Below are 23,269 nucleotides of genomic sequence, written 5' to 3' on the forward strand. Positions count from 1 at the left end.
AGACTTGATTTTGTTTGTGGTTCATCTACCAGCCTAATCATCACCAAGATGCCCATTTCAGAGGGGCAGTAGTACAATAGGGTATTGCTGGCTCTTGTAGATGGCCTTGTCAAGCTCTGAAACAGGAGTTTTTTGTAGGGGGAAAAAAGATTGCCATGCTTAGAAGGGACCAGGCTACATGTGTATGTTCTTTTCAGTTATTGATTGACAGGTTCTTTCTAAATGCCCTGTCTTTCAGTCTTTTCCCAAAATGATTCCATCTAATAGTATATATCTAATAACTGCAATATTTTTATCTTAAAAGTTACTTTAGACAACAAAAATATAGAAATGGCCATTGTGATCTTAAAGTAAAGTAGATTGGCATTTATAACAAGAATTCAGAAGGTACATTTTCAGGAAGAAATTTCTATGCAATCACTCTGTTTATATGTTGACCCAGCAGTGGAGACCTCAGTAATCTGGCTCCTACCTATATGCACAACTTTAGCTCTTTCCATTTCTTGCCTTACACTTAATAAATCTAGCAGTGATGTACCGTTTGTGTTTCCCCATAATCTTACTCTTTGGTCATGCTTCTCTGCTGTAAGGAATGTCTTCATTCTACCCTTTACCTGGTTAACTTCTACTCTTCTTTTGACACTTAATTGTCCCTGACTCTTCCACTGTTGTACAGTTGGATCCACCCCTTAATACTTTGTACCGATACCCTCTGCTCATCTTACTGTTACATTTAACACATTGCTTATCATTATCCATTCTCTGTATATATGCCTTCTCAAGAGATTAGATTTTCTCTTTGGCAGTGACTGTACCATCCCTAGTAAATATTCTATGTATTTAATGAATGAAGGAAAAAAAAGAGTGGGAAGGAAGAAATAGTGTGTAGATAAGAGTAGAGGGTAAGTTATTGGAATTAAAGAGGGCAAGGACTTCTGAGAGTAGAGCGCAAGGATGCCTCTGAAATTTCTAGTCTCCAGTTTATCTTAAACCCTGACCTAAAGAAAATTTCATTTTAAACAAATTTTAAAAATTGACAATAATTAGTAATCAAACTTAGAGCAAGGAATGATGGTTTAATGAAGTGGAATAAGAAACACAGACTGTTCTTTACACTAAGAATAGTGGAATAGCCCATTATAAATGCTGTGGTAGTCTATTTTTTAACTATTAAATTTATATAAAATGGATGTCACTTTTGAAGAAATAAATATTTATAATAATACACATTCATAGTTTCCATAAATATAGGTTTATGGAAAACACTGAAAAGCAAAAAGAAAATATTCTAACACAGATTAACAGTTAACTTTATGATACATGTTCTTTCCATATCTTTAAATATATTTTGATGAATACTTTTATGTATGCTTAATACTATTGAGTCATGTTATAATCCTGCTAAAACAGTTTATTTTCACCTTTTAATATTACATGGTCATTTGCTTAATTATATTTTATAATATTTTAACTTTTTATTAAAATAATTTTTAATACAGAAAAAGTAAAAAGAATAATACAGTAAACACCCAAATCCCCTATCCCTAAATTTAATAACTAATAAATTTTGCCATGTTTGTTTCTTTCATATGCAAGCATCCCAAAATTTTAATGGAGATAGAAGCCTTAATAACTTCAAAAGTTTAACTGCCACACATTTATTAAAGAGCAGCATTTGAAATGTAATTATTTACATTTTTATACTTATTTAGGTTTGTGATTTTGATGAATAAATTTTTTATGATAAATTTTTTTTCCATCTCCTCTCTGAAAATGGCAAACACTGACAGGAATAGAAAATAAGTGTAAAATTTATTATTCAAAATATATAAAAACAAATGTAAAAAAAATTACAGTTTCACATAATTTTTTTTAACTTTGTAGCAGTTAAACTTTTGAAATAAAACTTAAACTGCATGAAAATATTTAGGATACCTTTTTATATTCAATATTTTTTGTTAAATTACATATCTTACACCTAAAGACATCTATATGTGTTTTCCAAAAAAATAATGATATTCTCCTACGTAATCACAATACCATTATCACATGTAACAAAATTAACGGTAATTCCCTAATATCACCTAAATCCAGTGCATATTCATACTTTACCAGCTGTGTCCAAAATGTCTTTTTAACTATTTTTTGAAACCACAGCCTACTCAAGGATCACAAATTACATTTGGTTGTTAGATTTTTTTAAAATATTCATTTATTTATTTTAGAGAGAGCGAAAGAGGGCATGGTGGGTAGGGGCAGAGGGAGAGAGAGAATCTCAAAAGAGACTCCCCTTTGAGTGGGGAGCTTGTCACAGGGCTCGACCTCACAACCCTGAGCTCATGACCTGAGCCTAAATCAAGAGTCGGACACTTAACTGAGCCACCCAAGCACCCTGTGGTTGTTAGATTTCTTAAATCCCTTTAAACAAGCACTCTCTCCTCCTGCCTCTCTTTTTTCCCCCATAACATTTGCTTAGTGAAGAAATCATGCTTTGTTATATTCAGGTCAAAATTTTTTTGTGAGAATGCTTTGTAAATAATACTGAATACTTCATTAAAACAGGACTCTAATGGTTATAGAGTCTCATTGTATGGCCATATTATTATATTTAAACAATCACTTACTGGACCTAAATATGGTTGAAAGTAGTTGAAGTAATCGGAAAATGTTAAGGCCTTTGTGACTTAAACTGTAGCTCCCAAAATAAGCATAGATGTCTTTTAAATCCCACTTAAAAAGCTACCCTAAGATACACTGTGTATACCTTAAACATTTTAACTTTAAATGAAGACACTTGTTTAAATATACAGTATATAATAGACAAAGAAACTTTTGCTAGGTGTCTTATATAATAAACTGGCATTTGATGATCCCCAGAGGAGAATAAACTCTTGCATATTAACTTCTGGATATTTCTAATGAAATAATTGATTGTTTGCTTTTGACTAGGGTCTTGGTATTTTAACAAATGAAAGTCATTGGTTCATGTAATTAAATGTTTTGCTTCATATTAGATTCGTACCAAAATCCTTTGACCTCTTTGGAATGCTAAGTTGTCTGTTATCTTTTTCCCCTTGCCCAAGACTTTTTCTTTCCTCATTTCTCTTTTCCAGGTAGTTACACACACACACACACACACACACACACACATCTCCTTTTAATTAAAGAGTACTGTGTACGCATAGAAATAGTACTGCTACTATAGATTTATATGGTGCTGTATGGTTTATAGAGCATCTTTCCTATATGTATCTTATTTGAACCCCACAACAAACCAGTGAGATAGGGACATATAATATCAATATTCCTATTGTATAGATGAGGAAGCTCAGAAATGCAACAGAACTTAACCAAAGCACATCAGTAGTAAGTACTAGAGGCCAAATAAGAGCTCAGGGTTCTAACACAGGTTAAGTATGATTTACACTCTATCGCTGTATTTCAGTTTTCAGTGGTAACTACTATACTGCAGGATTCAGTGATCAAATGTCATTTCTCCTTTTCAGATTTCACATTTGAAAGTTAAAAGAAATCTTTTTCAATATTATTTTTTAAAACTTGTGAATGAATCATTTTTAAGAAAGCAGTTTGCCGATGTTCACATATTTTAAAGCAAGTGTGACCGATACTGTGGCATTCTGACTAAATTTCTTTCATCTTAAATATCACATGTTTAATTTAAACTGTGGGAGGCACATTAATTTTACCAGGGCAACAGATGAGCCTCAAGCACCAGCATTCTTCACTTGAAGTGAGAAATTGAGTTCCAAGAGTAAATAAAAACAAGATTGAAGGTTTAAATCCTCTGCTAGGCTTTTTGAACTTATATACTCATTAAATGTTTATTGGAGTGGTGGGATTACAAAGGATTTGGGGAGCTTCATCAACTGGTATATAGTTAATCACTAAGTAAAACACTACATTTGATAAAGTGTTTCTCACGATGCCACATTCAATCCTTCTTAATGAAAACTGCTTCAAACTGATTTCATTTGATAGCACTTGGTGGTGAGAGTGCCCATAGTTCTTTCTGCCTTTTTCATGAGGAATTTAAAACACTGTCCAAAGCAGTGCTCCAACTTCAGTAAAACAAGTATTCTAAGGTCTCGTGTTTAAGTATATTGTGACAGAGTTTTGACTTCTGGCAACAGGTCCATCAGTTTTATGACCTCCTCTCATGCCCTTAACTGCTAGAGATGTTCACTCAGTTGAGGGCCAGAAATATTTATCACATGCCTGTTAAGGACCTGGAATATAGAGCTTTCCTGCCTTTGAAATGCTCATAGTCTAATGGGGAAGATAATATCAACAGATTCATATAGTACAGTACACTATAGCAGTGAAGAGGAGAGGTCCTTCATCTGCCTTAGAAAGTTTAAGGAGATTTCTTGAGGAGGTACATCGACCCTGAATCTTATGAGTCATACTTAGCCAAATAACAGAATTCTAAACAGAAAAAAAAGGTCAAAAGCAAAGGCAAGAAGATTAAAATGAGAGAACTACAACCAAAAACTTAAGACCAAGAGTAAAAAATACAAGCTAGAGAGTTGGATTGCAAGGCATGAGGTGGGGAAGATCAGAAGGGGCCAAGGCGCGGAAGGGTCTGGCATTCCCTGTCATTTAAGAGATATGTATTGAATAAAGCTTATATTTTATTTTTAGGTAAGTGAGAGCCAATGGTTAGTCACTGTAATTAAGGTTGCAGAAGCGTTACCACTGGCCACACCATGATTCCCTAGGAGTTTCTTAACCAGGGTTCTTTTTCTCCTTATAGCCTCCCCACCTCTCATTCCTGCTACCTCTGAATTCTGTACAAAACAGAAAGTGCCCTGTAGAGTGATTAGACATTTGTAGTAAATAAAAATCAACAGCAATAAAAATCTCAGTGCCAGGGTTTTATCTCCCATGTGAAGTATTGTTCCTTTCTTAGTTCCATTCCTCCCCTTGGGAGACTGGGCTTTGATTTCAGTAATCTGTTATACCTCCTTAGATCTTGACTTCAGATCCAGTGATGTTTCCAAATATTACACATAAATTAAGGAAACTACTGCTCAATTACTAATTTCCCACTTAGTAACTCTGTGGCCCCCAAACAAGTAATCAGCCTATTTCTAATCTAGGAACTAAAAAACAAAAGGGAGATAATGATATGGTTGTTTTGAGGATTAAATAGGATACTATCCATATATGCACCCAGCACCGTGGCTAATTGCTGTGAAGCAGTTTGGGGCTATTTGAGAAATGTTTGTGAAAAACAAAACTGATTTATTCATGCAATTTGTGAACTAATTCTAAGAACAGTTCCAGAAAGGAATTTTGAGAACCCCTATGAGCATTTACAGCGCTAAAATAAGTGCTTTACTTTAACAGTATTTGTGATCCAGTTTTATTACATTTACTTTTAAAAATCAGCCCATTTTAAAGTAGTGCTCTTTCTATTATATCATGTTAAAAAGAAATCTGAATACCGTCACTGATCAATACTTTTTAAGAAAAAAAATGTTTTACACAAATCTGAAGCCACAAACTGTAGTTGGTGGGTTTCTAGCCCTCCATTAGCCAGAAAAAAAGAGGCAAACAAACTTATTTGTGCTTTAGAGAATATGCCCAGTCTGATCATCTTGTCTTTGTTTTCTTTTCGATTTAAATTCCTTAAAGGCAGACAGTGTCCTTGGAGTAATTTTATATGACAGCTATGACAGCAGCCTGCACATGTGTGAGATAAGAACTATAATGCTAATATACTTTGTTAAGTATGTTCATTCTACAAATAAAATATTTGTTGTAAAAAAAAGAAAAGGAATACAGGTGCATTTAAAGTAGAAAACAAGTTACCACATCTGAAGCCTGAAAATAATCACTATTAAATATTATTTTTACTTTTAAACATGATTTTTTAAAAATCTCCGAGTATGTATATCAGTAAAAAAGTTGACATGTTTTACATAAATAAAACTGTACCAAATATGCTGTTCTATAATTAGATGTTTCCATTAAACAGTATATTGTTAGCACCATATTTAGAATTTGCCTCAAATTCTCCTACTGGGTTATCAGAACTACCTAATTAAAATTGTAAAAAACTTTACTGTCCATATTTAAATTATTTTTTAGTTTAAAAATTTAGTAAATTAGTTTTAAGATATGCTGCTTTGTAAAACATTCTTCTCAATTTACTGCTACTCACCATCTTTTTAAAAACAATTTAACCATATTTGAAAAGCATTATAGGTAAAATTTATTAAAATATTAGAAGCAAGGCTGATTTCCATTTATGGGCTTTATCCATATTTGTATCATTTCTCCCAAAGGGCCCTTCCTGGCCCTAGAAAGTATTTGTTATTCATATTACTTATTTTAAAAGGATTAAAAGCTAAGTTTGATCTCTATAGTATTTCAGTTGTAAATTCAAGAAATCTGTTTCATATCTAATCTTAAACATTAAAAATAAGAGGTATGGTAGAAAGCATACTAATCAAAATTCTTATATTTGGGTTCTGGTTTTTCATTTACTATCTATGTCCTATTAACCAGATTACTCTTCTCTGATCATCAATTTCTGCATTTAAAAATTTGTATTGTAATACTTCACAAGATTGTTTAACAGAAAATTAACATATTTAAAACATCTTTGAAATGTATGTGAAACATCTTTAAGATTGTTTGCTTATAAGTAGGTGGACATCGAATAAATCAAGCAAATTTGGATTGGAAACTAGGCCCTGATAACTGACTCAGCCATGTAAGCAAGCCTCCATTCTCCTTTCTCTGAAATGGGCTAAAATACCTTGACAATTAACCCACCTTGGAAAATAAGCCCTTACATTAACAGTAACCAAGTTATTTAGATATACATGTTAGAGAAGATAAATAGGCCTGTTTAATTGGTATATATGGTACTTGTAAGGGAACAGTAAAGGATAGGGCTAAAATAAAGAAGTAGACTGGGTCTATTTTTCATTGTGGAAATCCCTGAAGACCAGCTACAGACTTTTGTTGTTGTTAGGCAGTGGTTAGCTTTGGAAAGTTTTTGAAGAGGGTGACACTGCCAGAGCTGTATCGTAGACATAAGTAATGTGGTAGTAGTTTGTAGGGTGGATTGGAGGGAAGAAATTGGTGGCATGAGACTGAGCAACTGTATACGTTTGTATCTTGTGTAGTTGTGGAATGTCAGGCATTGGTTAGAAGATCATAGTACAGTGATAGCACAATGTAGTTCGCAAACTTTCTGGCTCCTAAATTTTACAGCCTATTAGCTTTTGTGTACCTTTTTATACCTATGTATCTTCTAGTATCCTGACTCTCCGATATCCTCCTCGAAGTGCCTAACAAAACTGAAGAGAATAATACTGCTTCTGACATAGACCTAGGCTAATGTGTTCTGGCCTTTCTTTACTTTGTGAAGCATTTCAATAGAATGTGTTGATTTTATATTTGCGTTGTCATTTACAGTCTTTTATAAGGAACCTATATTAAGAAAATCAGTATTTCTGATGTTTGGTGCATAGTACCTTTATTAAAAATACTGGAAACTTAAATTTCTCTAGCATATATAATTATGAAGAACTCCATAAATCAGTAAGAAGACAGCAACCCGTTACGGGTAAGCAATATAAGCAAGTACTTCACAGAAAATATGAAAAGATGTTCTTATTTTCCATAATACAAAAAATACAGATTAAAACTACACTAATATATCATTTTCACAAATCATAGTAGCAAAATTTTTTTCTGCATATATACCTAAGCATATGAGAAATAAGATAAATACAAGGATAATTATTATGTAATTTAAAATAGCAAAAAATTGGAAATACTTTAAATGTCATTCATACAATGGGATACTATGTGATCGTTAAAAAGAATGAAGCCACTTCATATATATTGATGTGGAATGATGTTCAAGATAGTTTGCGAAGTGAAAAAAGTGAGATGCATAACAGCGTGTATAGTACATCTCCTTTTGTGTTGTAAAAACTGTGTACATAGATTATAAAAAATACAAAATACATCGACCAACCACCTGCTATGACTTCAGCCATCCTGGGTCTCAGATATATGTAATATGGCACGCATGGCATTTCAGATAGATGTACACTTCACTATTGCACTATTACAAACCCCACTAGGCTATCCTGCATGGGTTAAATGGACTGGACCACATGTTAACAGTGAAGGCTCTCCCTGATCTTTGCATGAAGGCTAGACTAGCAACCTCCATGTCTTCTTTTGCCTTCATGCCTACTTGGCCTTTCAAAAACAGTGTCCCCCTCCTCTCTTCTCACTAACCAGTTGTATAAGATGGAGCTTTCTGAATAGCCAGTTAGGTCATTTACGTTAGGCTAGTGTTAATTACAGTCCCTTCAAAGTGTAATTCAGGGTCCTTTGGAGGCTGTGAGAGTCTTCCTGATGGACCATGAACTAATCCATAAATGCATATCTTTTCTTTAGATCTTCTGGGTTAATAGTACAGTTCCATGGACTATCATTTTTATGTATGACTAAGGATTTCTTATAGTTAGTCTGTTGTTAAGAGTTAAGATTGGGTTTGGTTTCTTGTAACAGAAAAATAAAAATTAATAGTGGCTCAAACAAAATAGAAGTTAATTTCTCTATTCCTTTCAAGAAGTCCAGAGGTAGTCTGTCCAGGCCTGGTATGGTATATCACAGAGTCAGAAACTCAGATTCCTCCAATCATGTTGCTCCACTGTGCGGTACAGTTCAGGTTATGTCATGATTCTGGATGACTACAGGAGATTGAACCAGCACTTCTGCTTACATTAACCAGAACTTGGTTACATAGCCACCTTTGTTTAAATGGAGGCTGAGAAATGGATTCTTTATTTCAGTCAGCCATTAATTCAACTTAAAAAAATACATAAGAGATTTCCTTACTAAGGAAGATGTGGAAAATATTTAGGGACTACAGTCTCCACCATTCCTATTAAATGAATAGTTAAGAGTTACTACAATTCTGTATGCTTAAACTTAGCTTATTTTTATAATTCACAATGTTCTACTTTGAAATCTGCCAGACAGTACTTGATAGTAATAAAAAGTTACTGAACATGTACACCCACAAATCATTAGAATTCCTTTGATTTTTCAGCAAGAATGCATTATTTTCTATATATATTTTTTAAGATTTATTTATTTGAGAGAAAGAGAGAGAGAGTACATGAGAGGGGGGAGGATTAGAGGGAGAAGCAGGCTCCTCACTGAGCAGGGAGCCCAATGCAGGCCTCGATCCAGGGACTCCAGGATCATGACCTAAGCCGAAGGCAGTCGCTTAACGAACTGAGCCAACCAGGCGCCCCTATCGATATATTTTAAATTAAAAATTACTGTTAATAATCTCCAATTCTTTATTGCTGTGGTTCCCCCACCCCTAGAGTATAGAAATAATGAGATAGGTAGGCTGTGGGTCCTTTTTCTCTTCCTCAGTAGCCTAAAAGTGGGAGAAGCAAGTGTTTGTGTACCGTTGCCTTTCTTCCACATTCATGTTGTTCTGCCTGTTTAACAGACCACTGGTTAACTAGGGATAGAATTATTCCTCTCAGAAGAGAAAATAAAAAAAATCCTGCCTGCACTTTTATGAGGCTGCTCTTCCAGTCCTTGGTACTGCTTCTAGGTGTTCACCTGGAAAACCAATGGGATGAATCTTTTTTTTTTATTTTTTATTGTTATGTTAATCACCATACATTACATCATTAGTTTTTGATGTAGTGTTCCATGATTCATTGTTTGTGCATAACACCTAGTGCTCCACGTAGAATGTGCCCTATTTAATACCCATCACCAGGCTAAACCATTCCCCCACCCCCCCTCCCCTCTAGAACCCTCAGTTTGTTTTTCAGAGTCCATCGTCTCTCATGGTTCGTCTCCCCCTCTGACTTACTCCCCTTCATTCTTCCCCTCCTGCTATCTTCTTCTTTTTCTTTTTTCTTAACATATCTTGCATTATTTGTTTCAGAAGTACAGATCTGTGATTCAACAGTCTTGCACAATTCACAGCGCTCACCATAGCACATACCCTCCCCAATGCCTATCACCCAGCCACCCCATCCCTCCCACCCCCCACCACTCCAGCAACCCTCAGTTTGTTTCCTGAGATTAAGAATTCCTCATATCAGTGAGGTCATATGATACATGTCTTTTCTGATTGACTTATTTCACTCAGCATAACACCCTCCAGTTCCATCCACGTCGTTGCAAATGGCAAGATCTCATTCCTTTTGATGGCTGCATAATATTCCATTGTGTATATATACCACATCTTCTTTATCCATTCATCTGTCGATGGACATCTTGGCTCTTTCCACAGTTTGGCTATTATGGACATTCCTGCTATAAACATTGGGGTGCACATACCCCTTCGGATCCCTACATTTGTATCTTTGGGGTAAATACCTAGTAGTGCAATTGCTGGATCATATGGTAGCTCTATTTTCAACTGTTTGAGGAACCTCCATACTGTTTTCCAGAGTGGTTGCACCAACTTGCATTCCCACCAGTGGTGTAGGAGGGTTCCCCTTTCTCCGCATCCCCGCCAACATCTGTCGTTTCCTGACTTGTTCATTTTAGCCATTCTGACTGGTGTGAGGTGGTATCTCATTGAGGTTTTGATTTGGATTTCCCTGATGCTGAGCGATGTTGAGCACTTTTTCATGTGCCTGTTGGCCATTTGGATGTCTTCTTTGGAAAAACGTCTGTTCCTGTCTTCTGCCCATTTCTTTTTTTTTTTTTAATTTTTTATTGTTATGTTAATCACCATATATTACATAATTTGTTTTGGTGTACTGTTCCATGATTCATTGTTTGTTCATAACACCCAGTGCTCCATGCAGAATGTGCCCTCCTCAATACCCATCACCAGGTTAACCCATCCCCCCACCCTCCTCCCCTCCAGAAACCTCAGTTTGTTTTTCAGAGTCCATCATCTCTCCTGGTTCGTCTCCCCCTCTGACTTAGTCCCCTTCATTCTTCCTCTCCTGCTATCTTCTTCTTTTTCTTTTTTCTTAAAATATGTTGCGTTATTTCAGAAGTACAGATCTGTGATTCAACAGTCTTACACAATTCACAGCGCTCACCGTAGCACATATCTTCCCCAATGTCCATCACCCAGCCACCCCATCCCTCCCACCCCCGACCACTCCAGCAACCCTCAGTTTGTTCCTGAGATTAAGAATTCCTCATATCAGTGAGGTCATATGATATATGTCTTTCTCTGATTGACTTATTTCACTCAGCATAACACCCTCCAGTTCCATCCACGTTGTTGCAAATCTGCCCATTTCTTGATTGGATTATTTGTTCTTTGGGTGTTGAGTTTGATAAGTTCTTTATAGATTTTGGATGCTAGCCCTTTATCTGATATGTCATTTGCAAATATTTTCTCCCATTCTGTCGGTTGTCTTTTGGTTTTGTGGACTGTTTCTTTTGCTGTGCAAAAGCTTTTTATCTTGATGAAATCCCAATAGTTCATTTTTGCCCTTGCTTCCCTTGCCTTTGGCGATGTTTCTAGGAAGAAGTTGCTGCGGCTGAGGTCAAAGTGGTTGCTACCTGTGTTCTCCTTTAGGATTTTGATGGACTCCTGTCTCACGTTTAGGTCTTTCAACCATTTGGAGTCTATTTTTGTGTGTGCTGTAAGGAAATGGTCCAGTTTCATTCTTCTGCATGTAGCTGTCCAATTCTCCCAACACCATTTATTGAAGAGACTGTCTTTTTTCCATTGGACATTCTTTCCTGCTTTGTCAAAGATGAGTTGACCATAGAATTGAGGGTCCATTTCTGGGCTCTCGATTCTGTTCCATTGATCTATGTGTCTGTTTTTGTGCCAGTACCATACTGTCTTGATGATGACAGCTTTGTAATAGAGCTGGAAGTCCAGAATTGTGATGCCGCCAGCTTTGCTTTTCTTTTTCAATATTCCTCTGGCTATTTAGGGTCTTTTCTGGTTCCATACAAATTTTAGGATTATTTGTTCCATTTCTTTGAAAAAAGGGGATGGTATTTTGATGGGGATTGCCTTGAATGTGTAGATTGCTCTAGGTAGCACTGACATCTTCACAATGTTTGTTCTTCCAATCCATGAGCATGGAACGTTTTTCCATTTCTTTGTGTCTTCTTCCATTTCTTTCATGAGTATTTTATAGTTTTCTGAGTACAGATCCTTTGCCTCTTTGGTTAAATTTATTCCTAGGTATCTTATGGTTTTGGGTGCAATTGTAAATGGGATCAACTCCTTGATTTGTCTCTCTTCTGTCTTGTTGTTGGTGTATAGGAATGCCACTGATTTCTGTGCATGGATTTTATATCCTGCTACTTTACTGAATTCCTGTATGAGTTCTATCAGTTTTGGGGTGGAGTCTTTTGGGTTTTCCACATACAGTATCATATCATCTGCAAAGAGTGAGAGTTTGACTTCCTCTTTGCCAATTTGGATGCCTTTGATTTCTTTTTGTTGTCTGATTGCTGTGACTAGGACTTCTAATACTTGGGATGAAATCTTTGATCTGGCCCAGTACTGCCTACTTTCTTGCCTCCATAATCCTACTCTTCCGGCCTTCCCAAAGAGCTTGCCTGCCTCTCTACAGTTTGCTGTAATAGCCTATCACTTGAACTTCTAATTTCCTTATTTGTAAAAACTTTAGTCATATGTTGGTTTTCCTCAAAAATATTTTACGACCTGAGTATTACAGTCTGAACAATGAAAACTGATAAAACTCTGTACCCAGTGAGCATTTGTCAGCTTGTTTTATGAAGAGAGTTTGGTTTTACTTTAGGCTTTTTTTTTTTGTTTGTGTAACCTTTGACTTTCATATGAGAATTCAACCTACATGAGGCTCAAATACATTTGTGTCCTTAAGAATTCAGAGTTCTATCCCAACATCCCCTTCAGGAAGTGAGAAGAAAAAGACACCTTTGCATCTTGGCGTCACCTCACCTTCAATATCTGGCTGTTTCCTTTTGGAATCTCTCCATTTGGTTGCTGCCTATTGGTCCCTGAACTCAGCTTTGGGAGCCAAAAATGCAGAGTGTCAATGATTCTTTCCACAAATCAATCTGCACTTATTCTTCACTTTTTAAAAGTTACTAGCTTGGAGTTCTTTGAACATATCAGGCTACTGACATTACTGGGCCTTACCAAACTTCACTCTTTTTCTTTTTCTCATTCTTCTTTTCTTCGTTATCACCTAAATTTAAAATTTAGCTTAAATCAAAGATGTCAGTTAATATATCCTGTTTTTAAAATTTAGCTCAAGTATTCCCTTCATAAGGAAACAGCCAGGGTGCCTGGGTGTTTCAGTTGGCTAAGCATCTCCCTTCAGGGTCCTGGGATCAAGTCCCGCATTGGGCTCCTTGCTCAGCAGGGAATCTGCTTCTCCCTCTCCCTCTGCCCCTACCCCGGCTCGTGCTCTGTCTTGCACTCTCGCTCTCTCAAATAAATAAATAAAATCTTTTTTTAAAAAAAGAAGCAGCCAATCAGTGTTCATGCTTAGACCCTAGGACTGCCTCTCTTACAGCACTCACATTACCACTCCCTAGACAGAGTGTTGAACTTCTGACCTCCAGAGCTATATGGCACCCAAAGCATAAAAAAGTGAAGTAGTTTCCTAAAGTCACATAGCCAGGAGGTGGCAAAGCAGGAATTTGAACCAGATGTTGTGGCTTCATGGTGCCCTCCCTCTAATCTCACCTTGTAGTTATGTTGAGTCATGGTTTCATGCTGTGCTGGGCCTATGAACATTCATAAATAGGAATAGGATTATAGAAGTGAACAGTGTACTGGAATGATCCTAATTGGAGCCAGGATTTAAAACAATAAATAAGACAGCTACAAGGGGCATTTTGAGGTGGTTGGGGAAATTTGTGGACTTTATGTTAGATGATATTGTAACAAGATTATATGTCTAAGGTATGATAAAAATATTATGGTTATATAAGGGAATGTCCTTGTTTCTTAGGAGACAGACACTGAAGTATTTAATTTAAGGTGGAGCTGTCAAGATGTGTGCAACTTTAAGTGTTTCAGGGAAGGAGGCATACAATGAATGATAGAACAAATATGGCAAAATGTTAATAATTGATAAATCTAGGGTAAAGGATGAGTGAGTGTTTATTGTTGTATCAGTGTATCAGGTCTTTGTATCAATAAACCATTCCCAACTTAAAACCAAAAAAAAAAAAAAAAAAGTGATGTGCTTCTGATGATTATGGTGATGATAATCATGATAGAAAAGAAGGAAACAGAGAAAGGTCCCAATTTATATAAAGGAAATTATTTTGTTTTTAATATATTTTAATTCTTACACTGGAAAATTTATGAACTACCATTTATAGAAATTATTTATCCTATCAACCTCAAAGTTTTTGAAAACATGGACTATAGGTATTCTGGTACTCAAAAAGAAACTAGAAAATTTCCTTTTCAGTCCATCAGCAAATATTTTCTGAGTGTGTGCTCTGTGCCTGGCTTATTTTGAGACATAGCCAGCTCATTTCTTCCAGCTCTAATGTTCTATGGTTCTGTAATGCTAAGTATCTAAATACAATAGCTACTGTAGCTCAAGGCCAAATCACATTGGTTGCTGTCAGCTTGGCATTTCCTAAGCATCAACTTAGTACCTTAGCTCTTGGATTTGAATGTGATGATTAGTGAGGCCTTGAAGGCAGGGACTCAATTTAGCATCCCAAACATTATTGCTAGTAAGAGAAATGAAGGCGCTTCATAATCTTTAATAAATTTTCAGGGCTATCATTTCTCTTGAAATTGCTTTCAAATCCTTTATTTTGCATGGATAGTTCTGGAATTTTCATCCTAACAACTACATTTCATTCAGCACTTGCTATGGGCCAGGTGTTGTAAAGGAGGTTCTTTACCTGCTTTATCTATAATTCTTGGAACAAATACCTATCTTGCCCCATGGTCACACAGCTGGTAAGTGCAAAACTGGATTTAGCAGAGAGCTTTTTTTTACCTTTACACTATGTTACCAAAACCTAGATCACAAAGAGGGAGTCTGCGGAGTGTAGCTGGGCTGCTTGCCTTTGTTTACCAGACTTATACCCTCTCTGCCAAATTAGAAAGACAAATAAAATGTTTTTTTTAAGTGTCCCATTCTTATCACTTATCATATGGTACTGCCGTTTAATTTTTGCTTCCCCATACACCAACCCCCCAACTCTTTGAGGACTAGGAAACTTTGTTTTATTCATCTTTATGTTCGCAATGCTTAACACATCGGTGCTCCGTAAATGTTATTGAACTAAATTATTAATGGGCTAACGGGAAAAATGGTTATAGTAATGGAAAACAAAACATTTTCTTATGCTTTTCCTATGTACTGGATGCCCTTTCTTCACAAAAACAGTTTTCTGATATGCTGAACCCAGTTCTCACTGTTCGGGCCTCTGTTTAATTGAGCTCAATAAAATAATCAGAAATCTGAGTCTGGGGCTCATTTAGCTGTGCCTATAATCAGAGATTTATGTAGCCCAAATTTAGTAGCATTTGCATATTATTAAGAGTTTTATATTTTGCTTATTACTACTGTCAAAATAGTGGAAGAAAAATTTTTGTTGAAAGCTTTTTATGTTAGAGAGAAAAGATCATGTTAAGATTATTCAGTTTCCCTTTTCAAAGCTACTATGGGAGTCCCCCCAGCCTGAAGATTCTCTTCTGATTACTCTCTTTATCATTTCCTTTCTCACAGTTTAGAGCTTAAAGTGAGAATTTTTTTTAAGTGTGTTTTCCTGGCATCTCATGTTTAACAGTGTCAGGGGTTTGTGTCCCTGGAACGAAAACTGTTTCTCCAGAGCCTTTTTTCTCTCAGCTTCCAGTGAAAAGAGGGGCGAGGCGAGCCAGTCGCTTACCACAAAGCAATGCCACCACAAAGGAAAGATTAAGGGTTTAGAGAGAGGTCAATGTGGGTTTTTCTCTAACTAAACACTTTCCTAAAGTTTCCTTGTGGAAAAATAATGAAGTCATCTCAGAGTTTTTAAAGAATTTTTATTTCTTTTTCACCGTCTGCATTCGCTTGTCTTCTCAGCATGGATGTTTAATCTTCCTAGGCTTTGTGAATTGGCCCAAATGAATAAGTAGTGAGCTGTCTCTCTAGGAGCTAGAGGCTTATTCTAAGGGCCTAATCACTGAGTAAACACATCTTTGCCCTCCCTCTCACAACTGCGATATAATAGTTGAGATTCTAGCACAGTAACCTGGATATTGCAGGGACCAATGCTTTGAAATGCAGAATGGTTGATCCTCCAAAACAGACAGTGCCTGATCTTCGCCTGCCTCTTTCTTCTTTTTTAAATTAAATATTGCCAAAGAGATGCTGTTTTATTGCTTGATATTGTGCATTAGTGCCCTGGATTTCCAAGTTTAGTTTCAGTCAACACTGTTGGCTGCACTTATAGGGAACTCTGCATGTTGGGTTTCTTAGTAGCCTCTTCAGCACATGTGTGTTTGGTTTGGAAGAGCATTTAAATTAAATCAGTGAGATAGCAATGTAAATCGCTAATCTCTTTCCCAAAGTCTAAATGTTCCATTGCAGTGTTCTTGAGAGAAATGGGCGTTTTAAAGATTTAGCCATTGCCATTGTTTGGTTAGAAATATGCTGATTTAAAAGTGGACAGCTCTCTTGTTCCCATTGTCTCATTAAATGTAGTTGCTGAGATACGATCGCAGAATTAGAGGTTGACATCTCTCTGTCTTTTCAGCTAGAGAGCTCCTAAGAAGAGGAGCTCCGAATTTGTTAGTGCTGCCAGGTTCACGTTCCTTTCCCTAAAGCAGCAGATTTCTAGATTCTTTTACTGAAAGTGGTTTGCATGCTGCTGCCATTTGGTATCTTTTTTGCCGGGGGGTTGATAATCAACATTCAAGTTTCTTTCATCAAACATGCCGAGACCTATGCTAGCTTTAGGGATGCAAAGAAGACTGAAAGAGACCCAACCCTCACCCTTGAGAGACTTTGTCTAGAGGGGAAACTGATAAACAGTGATGATACTAATTGGGAAGAGATAGAGGCCCAGAAAAGGAAGCTCTTAACTCTGCCAGAGGGAATCGGGGAAGGTTTCAGAGGCATTTGCTTTGAGACTTAAAGAATGAGTAGGAATTTACCAGATAAGTATCTCTTCAACTATGTATCTGATTACAAACTTCTAGAAGCCAGCTACTGTTACCTTCAGACATCAATATGGATGAAAGAAACCCTGAGTCTGTCTTGCTCACCATTTTATTACCATTGCTTCCTCCTCGGCTCGACACAGTATTTCAACAAATGCTTGTTGAATGAATGATTAAATGAATTGACACATGGAAACAGCTACTGTTGTAGTAACTGAGCTACTTATATTCAGGAATCCTGTCCTTATTCCCATTACCTGTTGTCTCTGAGGCCCCAGAAGCACTAATGTATGAGCAGTGGCCAGTCTGGCATCTTCATATTCTATGAGCAGTTCAAGCCTTAACTACAGTATGGTTGATTTTCCTACTACTGCTGTAGTATCAGAGCATAGAGTACTAGGCGTAGCGTCAGGAATCCGGGTTCCAATCCCAGATGTACTACTTACTTACTAGTTGTGGTAGAATTTATGACAAGTCTGCTTTCTAAACCTCAGTTTCCTTGTATGCTGATAAAATTAAGAATACTACTTTACAGGCTTTTTCTGGGGAGATAAGTAGATAATGGGTGCGTAACAGTGCCTCCCATTTGTAGTAGAAGATTTGGGGATCTTAATCTACCTGTATACCTTAGTACAGAATTTACCTTGGAAGAAAATATTTTAATGATTACTTTTTTATTATTATTATAATTTGGATTATTTATCAGGATAATTCCAAGCATCAAACTTCAATATCCTTTCATCAACATGAGCCTTATATTTTTCTGTAAGTGTCCTACTTTTTTTGGAATCCCACACAGTGAGTTTTTCTTTATTATCATCACATCCTTATTTAATATGAAGAGAAAGACCCTAAGCTTCCTTAAAATTTTCCTTTCCAGAATTTCACAAATTGGTTTGTATATTGTCTTTACCATAAAATTTATCTTTCCGTTTCCTGGCAACTGACTTGTTAAACTCTATAAGGTGGCACCAAGAAGTTTGTCAATAACAATGTAGACTCTTTAATCATCCTTGTCACTGTTATTGTTAAAGTTGACATGTTGCAAATTGTGTTGCTCAATTTCAGTTTTTAGTTTCAATTATTTTATTGACTATCCAACTATGACAGGACACTTTTAAGAGAACAAATGCCATTTCTTGAAAGCAAGTTTTATCAAGCAAAGAGGAAGGAATAATTCTCCCTATGAGAAACCAGAGGGAAATTTTCTGGAACATAGACTAGAAAGAATTCATGTGAGGCGAACTATTTTCTACTATCCTTCCATTGACAATTAGATGTTACATGCTCTTACATAAGGACTTTAATATGAGAACACATTAAGGGCTTTGAAAGTACCTGTGGAAGTAAAACACAACTTCCTTTCAGACCTTTTCCTTTCAATTAGAAGAGACTTTCCAGTGTTCAGATTAAAAACAAAAAATACTAAGAGATTTTGGCAACCAATCTTAATCAGTATTTTTTCTGTGTACAAAGTTGAGATAGTTCAAAATTAATTTTCCCTTTGTAAAGTATGTTTAATATGAAGAATTGTAAACCCATTTTATTTAAAGAAAATGCAGTTCCGTTGCATATTCTGCTTGAGTTAGGCTTGCACATGTTAATAAGAATCTGTGACAGTGGTCTGTAAAACAGAATATAATCATCCTACCCTCTTTAGGGTTTAAGGAAGCAAAATTTATTCATATTAGTAAATGCTATAAGAAGTCCAAGTGTCAGGTACTCTTTTAAGGGGAGTAGCATTTAATTTTTGTCTTTGCTGTTTATATCGACAAATTATGCTTTTCCAAAATTCAAGAAATCTCACATTAATGGATATTTTAATTCATCAGTCTTTTTTCCTCTTTTCAGAGAAAGCTTCTTGCTATCTACCTCCACCATGATGAAAGTGTATTAACCAATGTGTTCTGCTCACAAATGCTTTGTGCTGAATCTATTGTCTCTTATCTGAGTCAAAATTTTATAACCTGGGCTTGGGATCTGACAAAGGACGCCAACAGAGCAAGGTAATACTGTTGTTCACAAGTTATAAGTTGGGCTTCTATTTTTTTAAAAAAGTTATCATTGTATTTGGTTTCTTATCATCTCATAAACATTTTCATCCTCAGCATTAAATTCTCTGCCATTACATTTAATTATATAAAAGCTATTTGTTGTAGCTAACCTGCAGTTATTTACAATGGGAAAATATACCTCAATTTATAAACGATTTCTAAATCCAAGAATAACCCAAAAAACAAAACCAAAATACATTGTTTTCATCTTTTTGGAGTAAAACTGGTACAGTACATATCTATATACTGTATATTCCAATGTTGTCTTCTGTTGTTTAATATTTAGAGAAAATATGTTTTTAATAATGTTTAGAAAAGGCAAGGGAAGTCTAACATATAATCTTAGTAGTAAGTTTATTTTTTAGTAATTCCGGTGAAGAAGGCAGTACATTCTGGCTAGTCCATGGAGTTGGTAATAGCTTAACTCTAGCATATACTAATTGATGTAATTGCTTTATTGCACACATTCTTTTGCACACATCCATATTCTCAGTAGGAAAAAAAAAAGTCCTTTTCCTTGCTGTCAGGATAAATTTACTTAATTTGTTAATCATAATACCTATAAATGATGAATAATTCTTCATATTTTGCCTATTTGAGTTTCCCATCTGAAATACATTTCATCATGTTTAATTACACATGTGGCCATAACATCCAGTGATGTTACTCTGGGTGTGTTAACACAATAATAATCACAGGCTGCTGGTTTATGAGCAGGGAGATTAAATTAATTCATTTCAAGGCAAGCCTATTGTAGTTACCTAATTTAAATGTTTAAAGAACAATTAGAAATCATCTGATTTTTTTTTTATTATTTTATAGCTCGCTGAATCTTTGCTCATCATTTAGACTTTGTTTTATGTAGTCTAAACCTGAAAAGAAAGATGATTCTTCCCTTAAATGTGAAGCAAAAGAATGTTGAAGCAATTTCTTCATCTAATACTTCATTTCTTTAAGCAAATGGTTAGGAAATTTCACAGGATGACTTCGTTCTGCATTGGAAATGTTCCCTGTTATACATAAATAAAGAACCTTTAGCACCTGTATTTGTTTAAATTAAATCAGGTTATTATTCACACTCAGTTAAAGGTGATGAAAAGCAGTGCGAAAAACAGATAAAAATGCAGCATCGAAGGTCTTTCATGAAGCAAAATACATAGACTGGAGACTTGGCTAAATCTTTGACCATTCACTGGCAGTAAGGAATCTCCTCCTTTCCTTTTATCCACAACTTGATGGAGAAGGAAACACTATTTCTAAACCATCTGTAGTGGCTAAGTTCAGCAGGCTACCTGCTGTTATTTTGTTCTATCCTCCATTTAATTCCTTAGTTCCTTTTATTTTACAATGACAAAAAATTGCAGTGTAGTTTCTTTTGAAAAACAGTGTTTGAGGGTTTTTTTTTTTATGACTGGCAATCAACAGCCATGTAATTGCTTTGTTATGTTTTACTAAAGAAGTCTGTTAAGTAGCACAACTTTGATACACTAGTAATAAGAGTTTGCAGGTTACAGAGACACCTGTGGTGACCAAAGCGACAGAAGCTGCTTATTAGAAAGAGCCAGTACAGCTGTGTCCTATTAACTCCTTATGACACTTTTTTTAAAACACAAAATAAAGGCCTTGTTTAAGGCTTTAGAGCTATTTCTCAATGAATTGCAGGACCAACTAAGAGGTATGATAGGTTATTTCAATCTACATTTTTAAAAAATATGGTATCTCATTATTACTATTATTATTACATTCATAAAAAAGAAGTGATATTAAAGACTAAAAATAGAAAGATGTAGAAATTTGTTTTAACAAATATTTATAGGAACAATAAACAGGGCCAATGGGAAGAAAGAGAATGTTAAAATTTCTAGAATTTAGGATACTTGGCAATCCTTACTCAAAATCAAATTCTATCCATATTACAAATTAAAAAGTATTTTAATTTAAGGTATTGCATTTCTCTCTATAAAGCAAAAGAATTATGTAGATGCTTTTCATGTACAGCTCATTATTATTGTTAAAGCAAATGGAAAAGTATACATTTTACACACACAGGATAAAAATTCATTGAAACGGCATATTCCTAAAAGAGAGTAAAAGTGGATTTCTTTTTGCTATATTAAACTGTAAGAAAATTTTAATTAATTAGTCTGATTTATTGTCCCAAAAAAGGATTAGCTTAGCACCAGTTTTCTGACCACCCATCATAGATTCATCTAAATATAATTGTCTAATTGAGTTTCTGTCTTTGTGATCTTACTTAGATTTTTTTAGCACCACATTTTATCCACAGGTGTTTGTCATAAAAATTTATTGCATTGTCCATTTGATACTATTAACACTGAGTAGCAAAACCTCAAACTTTCACCCTCAATTCAGTAGAAGACTGCTGCACTAATATTTATTGGTCAGTGAGCTACATTTCAAAAGTTGCTGTGCCATCATTTGCATATTACCAGAGTTAAAATGTGACAGATTAATATGTGAAAATATAGAAGAGATTTCTAGGCATCACAAACTAGATTGTTGCTCTGAGTTTCCTTTTAACTGTGATTTTCTTACGACAAATGTACAAGTTTGGAAGTAAATTCCTTGTGGATGGCTTGTCTCATCCCATATCCGGCTCTTCTAGTTCAAACTGAGGAACACATTTTTAAAATCCTGAGCTTGCCTGTAAGCTGGTTAGTCTGGATGACTCCTTAGTGATTTTTCTGGGACCACACCCTGACATGATAGGTAGGGACATTTGTGCCCAAGGTGGGTAGGGTCTTGCCAAGCATATTTACTTTTCCTTAAGAAATACTCTGCCAGGGGCACCTGGGTGGCTCAGTCGTTAGGCGTCTGCCTTCAGCTCGAGTCGTGATCCCAGGGTCCTGGGATCGAGCCCCGCATCAGGCTCCCTGCCCCCTGCTTGTGTTCCCTCTCTCACTGTGTCTCTCTCTGTCAAATAAGTAAATAAAATCTTTAAAAAGAAATAAAGAAAAATACTCTGCCAAACCTACAGAAACATTAGTCCTCCTCAGTTTATTGTGAATCTCTCATGTGTAGAAGATAAGTGAAGAGTTTTGAACTAAGTGAATGCTTTGGTAAAGTTACCAGAATGTGAGTGCCAATTGTGGTTAGAAGTTAAATTTCCTGATTTCGCTAACAAACTAGAATAAAAAAGAAATAGATATCTATCGAATGTCACTGTTATACACCTCTGTGATGTTGATGATTTGGATTTCCCACCTCCAAAATGATTCTAATAACTTTCTTTCTAAGTTGAATACTTAAGTTGACCAACCTATAGCTGTATAAAGTGGATTAGAGTAATTTCTGGATTGATCTTGGAACATTCCAAATATGAATTGGGACATCAGACTGTAGCAGTAATGATTATGTGCCTAACTTCTCCCTCACTAAATTGTGATCTTCTGGATCTTATTCATATTATTTATCTCATTCAACAAAGCACTTTAAATTTACAAAATTCTAGGAGAAAGAAACTCATTAAGCATTTGGCAAATGAATGAATGCATTCCACCAAAGAATGTGTTTATAATTTCAGTATTATATATCTAAATGTAGGTTTCTTTCCTGGAAAACTCTGTACAGTCTTGTTGGCTGCCATGTCTACTTGGAATTCAGGTCCATTCTTTCTTAAAGCAGTAGGCAGTAAGCCCTCGTTAGTCTTAAGAATTGCTAGAGGGTATAATTTCCTAAATATCCATCTGAATAATGGTCCTGAAAGAAACAGTAGGGTATATCTGTAAATGAAACAGCTAAAAACAGATAATAGTATAAACAAGGAGATCCCGCAACTCACTTCTGAAAGTGGCTAAAAGAATATCTTAAGAAACATATATTTCCTTCATGTTTATTCATTGAGTAAACATTTACTGAATATTTCATGTGAACCAGGAATGGTGCTTTGCACTGAGGGTGAGAAGATGAAAAAGATACAGTGCTTACTCATAGTCTAGTAGAAAGACATGGAGCTAAATACGTAATATTAAGTATGCACAAGGTGCTTTGGGAATACAGGTGAAATTCAAAGGGAGTTACTCTACCTGAGTGGGCTAAAGGACTTGAAAGAAATGACACACAG

The 23,269-nt window shown here is 35.6% G+C and overlaps 1 protein-coding gene across 3 annotated transcripts in view; it reads left to right on the top strand.

Annotated features, from left to right (window-relative positions):
• The window catches only part of FAF1 (Fas associated factor 1), a 489,058-nt gene that overhangs the window by 351,527 nt on the left and 114,262 nt on the right, over positions 1-23,269 (top strand). For all 3 annotated transcript variants that reach the window (XM_028106760.2, XM_028106761.2, XM_028106762.2), the window contains exon 13: positions 18,983-19,137. In XM_028106760.2, the coding sequence (XP_027962561.1) occupies positions 18,983-19,137 (155 nt within the window). The remainder of the gene's footprint in view (positions 1-18,982; positions 19,138-23,269) is intronic.

The sequence above is a fragment of the Eumetopias jubatus genome, unplaced genomic scaffold (genome assembly GCF_037043125.1).
Source record: "Eumetopias jubatus isolate StellerSeaLion01/CBP00866 unplaced genomic scaffold, mEumJub1_p1.0 scaffold_4, whole genome shotgun sequence".
NCBI lineage: Eukaryota > Metazoa > Chordata > Mammalia > Carnivora > Otariidae > Eumetopias > Eumetopias jubatus.